Source organism: Cebidichthys violaceus, unplaced genomic scaffold (genome assembly GCF_023349555.1).
Source record: "Cebidichthys violaceus isolate CVI_PGR_0920_01 unplaced genomic scaffold, fCebVio1.0.p SCAF_47, whole genome shotgun sequence".
NCBI classification, from domain to species: domain Eukaryota; kingdom Metazoa; phylum Chordata; class Actinopteri; order Perciformes; family Stichaeidae; genus Cebidichthys; species Cebidichthys violaceus.
Genome location: NW_027176672.1, coordinates 1,102,273 through 1,111,113, shown reverse-complemented (window position 1 = coordinate 1,111,113; position 8,841 = coordinate 1,102,273). Strand labels below are relative to the sequence as shown.

At 45.9% G+C, this 8,841-nt stretch overlaps 1 protein-coding gene across 1 annotated transcript; it reads left to right on the top strand.

Annotated features, from left to right (window-relative positions):
- On the top strand, positions 1-3,241 carry LOC137886945 (uncharacterized). The gene is made up of 7 exons (XM_068729657.1): positions 1-339; positions 413-475; positions 1,425-1,466; positions 1,782-1,886; positions 2,186-2,227; positions 2,322-2,450; positions 2,535-3,241. The coding sequence occupies exons 1-7, from the start codon at positions 66-68 to the stop codon at positions 2,816-2,818; spliced, it is 939 nt and encodes a 312-aa protein (XP_068585758.1). The 5' UTR covers positions 1-65; the 3' UTR covers positions 2,819-3,241.
- Positions 3,242-8,841: the final 5,600 nt, after the last annotated feature.

The following is an 8,841-nucleotide window of genomic DNA, read 5'->3' as shown; positions in this document are numbered from 1 at the left end:
CTCACACACTTAAACGCCCGATCCAGTGCACAGCTGCCCCACAGACAGCAAACAGCCAAACGAAGATGAAGACTTTCTCGGTGTTCTTACTGGCACTGATATTCTGCCATCTTTGCAGAGCTCAGACACAGAGCAGCGACGATGACACGGCTCAGACGCAGAGCGCCGGGACCGAAGCTGATGGAGGCGAAGAAGAGCTGGTGAATCAGACCGACGTCTGGGTTGAGCTGAGGAACCTGAGAGACATGGTGGTGGAGCAGAAGGTAGAGCTGAGTCACCTGACGGCCAGAGTAACAGCTGCTGAGAGCATCGTGGAGGCCTTGGAGATAAAGAATACAGGTACACCGTAATAAAGGACTCACTTTATAGTAAAATAGATGTCGCTGAGCTTACATGAGCAGTCTTGTTGCAGCCATGGAGGCCAGGATGACGGCCGCTGAGAGCTTGGCAGAGGAACTGCAGATGGAGAATGACGGTAAACACATTGCAGCCAAACACAACTGAGATATTTTGTTTTGTTTCATTTTGTTGCAGGTTTCCTCATTGATACCAGCAGCTCTATCACTTTAATTAACAACCGTAGATAATATGATCTGAAAAACAGCAGGCGGCAAATTAGTGCGGTACTTGAGATTTTGGGTAAGTTGTGTTCTCTTTCAACTATTGTTAGGTAGTGTACAGTTCATTGTTTGCGGTAAGTTTGTTAGCACTCATTCATTGGATTGCCGAAGCTGCTCCGGGCACAGGATCTCGGGGGGGGGGCGGCCCGACGGGCAGAAGGGCTCAGGACACAGGATCTCGGGTGGGCTGGACTGGGGATCAGACTCTGACTCTCGGAGACAGGGGCTCCGGGGAACAGGACTCAGATGGTGGCCCGGCGGGGTCAGGAACTGGTGACCGCTGGCATCTGGCAGCAAGGTCAGGAACCAGGGCTGGAGTTGGCCGGACCGCCGACAGGACACGGGGAGCTGGAGTCAACTGTGGCCCCGCGGAGGCAGCGGCCGGAACTGGAACCCTAGGCGGCAGGAACAGGAGATCGCCGTGGCCCAGCGGGAACGGGAGTCTGACCCTTCCTCTGCCTCCTTCGAGGGTTGAACAGGCAGTCCATCAGGTCACGGTTCGCCTTCTGGAAACTCCGAGGCCCTCCAAAGGCCAGGCGGGTTCCCCAAAACTGGTCTGCTGAGTCAATCATGGTCGGATCGTTCCGCTTTGCTTCTGGGGCAGAGCAGAGACTCAAGCGCAGACACAGACACTGGAGACGAGGTGGAAGGCAAGGTTCTTTTACTTTGACATACAGGAACTCAAAACGACTCCAACAGGAGCTGGGAGGAGACCAGGAGCTTTGACCATCAGCACTTTGAAGGGTTTATGATTTGTGTCATGATTTGTGTGCACATGGTTATGCATGTTTGTCATGATTTCAGGACAAGATGCTGCACTGCAGGAACTTCAAAATTCCAATAAAGGTAAAAGTTTGCCTCTTTGTGTAGTACTTTGTGCATGTGTGACTATATGTGGACAGGAAGAAGGCGACATAAAGTAATTCAGAATTGATTGTGTGTTCTTTAACTTGTGGGGAAAGTCACTTTATAATAAAATAGATGTCGCTGAGCTTACATGAGCAGTCTTGTTGCAGCCATGGAGGCCAGGATGACGGCCGCTGAGAGCTTGGCAGAGGAGCTGCAGATGGAGAATGAACACATTGCAGCCAAACACAACTGAGATATTTCGTTTTTGTTGCACGCTTCCACTTTTCTGTCACATTTCTTCTGTCACTTTAGCTCAAGCTGCAGATCTTGCCGTCGCCCAGCAGAAGCTCAGCACTCTGCAGCAACGACTGACAGTCAGTGAACACAACGTGGAGCAGCTGGAGAAGCAGCAGGAAGGTAAAGGTTGAGGCACCGATCAGACTTTGAGCAGCCTGTGGCGGCGTTTTGTCATGGTTCTTAATGAGAGTGACGTGTTTTGTGCGCTGTTTTTGCGTTACCAAGCGCCTCATGTATTTCCGCTCTATTTTGAAAGAAGTGCCCTCGAGCTGGAAGAAATTCAACTCACAGCTGAGAGGAACCCAACATTATTGCATTTTTTCCCCTCATTGATACCAGCAGCTCTATGACTTTAACAACCGTAGATAATATGATCTGAGCAGAAAACACATGGTGACGAACGTTTGTCATGATTTCAGGACAAGATGCTGCACTGCAGGACCTTCAGAATTCCAATCAAGGTAAATGTTTGTGCTTTGTGCATGTGTGTGTGAGTATACAGGAAGAAGGCGACATCATTCAGAATTAATTGTGTGTTCTTTAACTTTGCCACAGTGGGGAAAGTGGCTTTTTCTGCCTCCCTTCTGACATCTGGTGAAGGTAACACAGGCAGCTCAGATTATGTTCCACTCATCTACAAAAATGTCTTCACCAACATTGGAAACCACTTCAACCCACACACAGGTAGTCTGATCGTGCTCCTTTGGCCACTTGGTTTCATTCTTCGCTTCTACCAGCTGTGACGGTTCTTTTCTGTCTGTGTTTTAGGTTACTTCACCGCACCAGCAAGAGGAGTGTATTACTTCAGATTTACTGGCCATGCAGCACACACTGATATAGGTATGATGTTGAGACTTGTAAAGAACGAACATTTCATGGTCATTGCTGCCGACCGTCAAACCACATCCCCAGATCTTGAGGACAATGCGTCCAACGGCGTAGTGTTGCAGTTAGAAGTGGGGGATGTTGTTTCGGTACAAATTAAAGGAGAGGTTTGGGATGACGACTACCACAGAACAACATTCAGTGGCTTTCTGCTCTTTCCTTTCTAAGATATTACAATAGAGTGCTGCAGGAATCGGTCCTAAAACCCGGAAATGAGTCAGCAATTTTGCCCTTTTGGTTCCCTCGTCTCAAAGTCAATGGCTTTTTGGAAAATCTAAAAAGTGATGTTTATTTGTGAAGATTATCATCCTGAACTAAAACATGTAAGCATCATGGACGTTTGTTTGCCACAGAGCGTATTTTCTGCAATAATCCATGATCCCATTGGCTCTCTGTGGAGGGAACCAGTGAGGACGTCATCCCTGCAGCACTCTACTGCTAACATGAGAGCGACTCATGCAGAGACAAATTTAACTAATGGCCGCAAATTTAATCAGAACACAAAAAGTGCATTTTCTGTAACTTTTTGTACCATAAAACAAAGTTTATGAAAATAAAAACAACAAAATTAAAGCTTTTATTCATCTCCACATCTGACTCTTCTCATTTTTCCTCAATATTTTACTGTTTTTTCCCCATTTTAATAAAACACCTACCACTCATTTGTTGAGTAACAAAAAGGAAAAACACCTTATTTAATGGAAATCTTAACTCAAATACAGGTAAAGTATTGCATGATTCTAAATCAGGCTATGACTCATGAAATACTTTATGTACATAACTACGGTACATCTTTACATTGTATGCAAGTACGGATGCTACTGTAGAGGTAACGCACTTTATTGGTATGTTTTAAACAAAGGCCCACTTTGGATGAGGTGGACGCGTTACGTTATGAAACGAAAAGAGGGAGAGAAAAAAAAAAAAACTCTCAACAAATTCCTCAGATAAAAGTGGAAGAAAATGACAACCCATGAATGTGATCATTGTTTCCTTTCCTTTGGTGTTTCACATCATAAAGCCCCCGGAATGCAGCTGCATCAGAGTTTGAGCTTTGACTAAATCCATTCAGACTCTTTGTTGTGCAGTCATTCAGATCACACAGGTACACACACACACACACACACACACACACACACACACACACACACACACACACTTACACAACACCACACCTCAGTTATCGGTCATCTACTGGTTCTGATAACCCTGATCAACCCACAACACAGAGCCATGCTAGCTACACCTCCACTCACTGCCAGTGTAAAACTCTTTCTCTCTTTCTTTTGCTGCCCTCTACTTTCCCCTGTTATTTCCCACAATGCACTGCAGAGGAGACTATCAGCCACGATCGACCTACGAGTTATCAGATGCCCTCACGGTAAAATGTCACACCCTTACTGGCAGATACAGATTGTTTCATATCTACTGTACCACGGCTGTCTGTAAACACATCCTGCATTCACACGTAGAACTTCAGAAGAGTTCCGGTTACCGTTTGTAGTCCCACTATGTGTTGACCAATCACGTTCGAGCAGGCTTTGGTTGAATGCAGGTAAACAGGCTGCCAGGAGAGCAACGGAGGAGGAACACATCGTCCAAAATTCTATCTGAGAACCCGACGGCCATCGCCTGACGCTTTTTATTAGTTTGAAATTAGTAAACTGGCTACTTGTGAAATAATCCGGTCGTACACGTCATTTCATCTCGTATCTCAAGTCGCTAATCGGACTGTGAGCAATGAGCAGCGCACAGGAAGAGGAAGTCTCGGCCCGCTGAGTATAGTCTCCTTGTCCCCAGAGGATTATCCCTCGTCAGAATTGCTTCCGAGATTGATGGATTTAAAGAGAGGATTGGATACAGCGCTGGAGGAGGGCTCCTCCTGAGGAACCCTAACCCTTTCATTGCTATGAAAGTTGAAAAATGTTCGTCTTGAGATGAGATGACCGGGATCTTCCTGGGATCTTCTGCATCCGTGGGTCCATTGATCAAGCACTCTAGCGTTTCCTTCAACCCCACCTCCAGACCTACAGAAAAATGACTCTATTTGTCTATTTGTCTATTTATTTTTGGCTAACTTTATTCACCAAGAAATAAATGATGTACCCGTTGAGTTACAGACTCAATGTAAGTCTATGGGGGGAAAAGCATCTCTTTTTGGGCCCCACGGCCTCACGAGACGGACCCAGAAATTGTAATTCCACGGTTTGGCCACTATGTCGAATTTGCCTCGAAGCCCGGCGGTGTTCCTCAGGGCTCGGCTAAGACTCCTTCCGCTTTCCGTAAGACAAAAGGAGTCAGAAGAATGATTAAGCTGTGTTTGAGGAAGGAGCCTGCAGTGCATTGGAGACGCGGCGTCTCCTTTGAATCTGATGAGGAGTTTAGATCACACCTGCAGCTCTATGGTTCAGCTGAGGAGCGCCGCTGGTCTGATCAAACAGCTGCCGATATGAAAAGGACTGCCATATCCTCTCAGCAGCCGGGGGGGGGGGGGGGCTGTGTGAAATGAATACAGCTTCACTGGTTTCCCTCTCTCAGGCACCTCTGGGGTTGGAAACATTTTTTCATAATTACATTTAATTCTATGTTGTGTCCCCACAGTGCCACTATTAAGGTTAAGGCTCTAAGCTGAGGAAGCTTTTCAACCTTTGTCGTCGGGGCTTTTGCCCATTTAGAGGTAGCATCATTGATCTGAAAGCACAATGCTGGATCCCTGTTATTTTCAATATTCCTATTATTCCCATGAAGTGTATTTTAATTGTGATGTGTGAGATATTGTGAAATCCGCCTTTGTTTTGGCATAGTTTAGCAGTTGATGAATCAGATGGCTTGGGAAATGGATCTTAGATATGAGTCTTTAATGAGAGAGGGTAATCCCAATTTGAAAACCAGTCATTGTTTCATTAAGGTAGTCTTTCATTATTTTGTTCCTCTCCCCGTGTGAAGGCTCATTAAAGCTGCGACAGTGCCGGGAAGACTCCTCTGTCTCACTTACAGCGTTCACAAGAGGCTCTATTGAACTGTGAATGTTTTGGTTCGAGCTGAGTTCACCACAAAGGGCCGTGTGAAGACTCTCTGATATCATTCGTGGGCATCTTCTTGGTGGGTCAGGATTTAGGCAGGTATAACAGACGGCGGCACGGCGGACGCGTTCCCGTACAGTCGGTGAAAGTGCACCGACGCTCTCATGCCTCCACTTGCAGTCATGTGTTCTCCCGCACACCAACACACAACAAGGGAATGACGGTGCTTTTTGACTTTAAAATTAAAGGACAGATTCATTATAGGATTATAAAGTCAGCGCAGAGAAAAGAATCTGCATTTGGTGAGATCAGCGTCAAATCTTCACAGATAATAACTAATTATGGGGTAATTTATAACGATAACACAAAGTAGAAAGCAATATGTTGTGAATGAGGAGCCTTTTATTGGCACTTTTCAGACATGTCTGTTTGCAATCTGTTAATCATTTGTGTATTAAAAATATAACTCCATTCTTACAGGGGAACTTGGAGGAGTGCCATAACAGCAGTTTTATGATACAGTTGTATGCATGTGGGCGCCTCCAGTACGTGCCATTAGTCGTCTATTCTATTCTCCAAAAACATGTTTGGTCCAGGTTAAGGCCCCAAGGCGAGCTGAGAGTAACTGTGCATTCCTTTCTTCCTGATTTAAAAGAGAAGTCTCATCTTCGTTCATGCACTTAGTTGATCTGAGATGAACGGGAGGCATTCCTTGATCAACAATCGCGGCTATAAAAAGGTAGCAGTCACGTGGCCGCTCTGCAAATGTACCTTTAATGCCGATTCCTTGAAGTTTCAAATGCTCAAGGGAAAAGCATGAAAGCAGTGTTGAGAGATGGAAGATAAGAGCTGATTTCAGATGCAGTTTAAGAGCCGGCTCGGACTGGAACATTCCTTTTGGCAACAAACAAAGCTATGTTGTATATCTTATGCATGTTTGCATTTACAGAATATTGTGCCACAATACAAATGGTCCTGGCACCAAATGTTCTTCTTCTGCTGCCCTGTTTGAACCGCGTACAGGGCAAGGTGCAGGCAACACACACACACACACACACACACACACACACACACACACACACACACGCATGCCGAGACTCATGCACAAGCACAGGTATGCACACAGAGGGCAGCTCTGAGCCAACAGTGGAAATGAAGCCCTGCACCGTGGCCTGAGTCTGCAGACGCTTATCTGCTAAGAACCCTGAGAACCCCTGATGGTGCTCAGATTCTAGTGCTGAACAGTGTAACCGAGCAGACAACAGACAGGCTGCACAAGCTCTGAGTCGGGTTCCAAACGACATGAAACGAGCTGCCATATTGAGTTTCATACTGGTTTGGTGCGTCCATGAAGTACATTATGAAAGTGCAGCTGCATGGAAGGTTGTTGACTGTCTGGAGCTCCAAACTCCTCCGACCGTCTCTACACATGTTATAGTCTTCACAGTGGGAGTTTGTGCTGTTGCTTAATTATGTCAAGTCACTTGAATCAGCCCGGCTCAGCCAGTTTCATTTTCAGACCTGCAGCTCAAATCTGGGTCCCTCACTGAAGATAAGGAGAATAGAAGCTTTTTACACCTGCAGATGCAGGCGAGCCATTGTCCACCTCCTCCAGGTATGAGGGGAGCTACAGCTTCTGCAATTCTAAAGACGTCTGCCACCAACAGGCAAAGTGTGCTACAGATTCAGCTTTTGGGTTTTTTTTCAAAAAAAAAAATATTTTCAAAAACTAAAAAAAGATTTTTGTTGAATGGAGAATATTTTCTGGGAGGACTTCCCACTGCTCTGCCTGTAAAAGCACGCACGTTACTCCGGTTGGAAGGGGAGTCTTTCCCAGAATTTATTTGTCCAAAGTTAGGCAGAGGAATTGACCCTTCGCTAAGCCCCTCCCCTCAAACGTAGACTGGCCAACCATTGCGTAGCGTCGGTGTAGAGCGTTGTTCCTGAATTCTTCTGTCTTGATCGTCAGCTGTGTAGTGGGTGACTTCTACACTTTTTAAACTTTGCTTCTGTGTCAGTTTGACATCCTGGATGTACTCCTTCATATGCTGCAGAGACCCTGTAAGAAGACAGTGTGTCGTTTTTACTCTTTTTACATGTCTTTGTAGGAATTGAGCAAAAGAAGACATGACGTGTTCATTAATGGGCTTTAGAGGGGGGGTGATTGCTGTATTTTGCTACATTTGGACAGAGCCAGGCTCGCTGTCTTTGGACAGTTACGTCAGGCACTTTGTCTACCGTACGTCAATCTCATGCAACTTCAGCTTTGAAGTTTGTGGAAACATTTGGTCTATTATCTCGAGTTAGACCTCGCTTTTCAAATCAAGCGACCTTGAGGTAAATTCAGGTTGGGTGACAGATCTTTGTCGACGACCTCGACAGCTCGGTGAGATGCATCACCCCTGACACAAGAAGTTCTGTTTGGTCTCATTGAAGAAAGCTCATGCCTGGTGGCTAAATCTCGTTCCAGGTGCAACGCTGAGAAAAAGCACGCATGTGCATTTTATTCACGTACTGTTCACGTTTCATAACGCAACCTTTTCTGATTTTGCACGGCAGTCTATTGAACCGGTCCCGAGCTTCCTTCTTACATGAGTACTTTTACCTGCAGGGCTGTGTTTTCAGTGTTTTCGCTCTTCCCTGCCTCATTGACTCTAATATGGGCTTCCTGAATGGGTTATCTTCAGACTTGTTCCCACAGGAGCTGATGACTCAAAATTATTTCAAAGATGCACGATGAGAATGCAGATCTTTGGGGTCTGAAACAACTGCATTTGTTGTGATTTATCCTACAGAACCCGAACCAGAACTTCAAAGAGAGCTAAATGTAGCGAACGTGGAGCAGAGAGGCCCACGGCACACGGCAGAGAGGCTGTGTTCCTCTCTGCTCTGCTCGGTGCAGACTAGACGCCCCGAGGTCCTGAGGCAAGGGTGCTCCCCAGTCCACACCCAGTCGCCTTCCCTCCACATCAGAATCAGACCGCTTATGCAAACAAAGAAAACGTAATAAAGTTATTATTTATTTAGTTTTGTTGTCATCAGTCATCTGGAGTGTTTTTGTTTTGTGTGTCCTGTTGTTGTTGCTCGTCTCATGTTATGTATTAATGTTTCATCGGTTTCCTGTTTTATTTTGTAGGTTCACTCCTCGTGGTCCGTGTTTTGTTTTA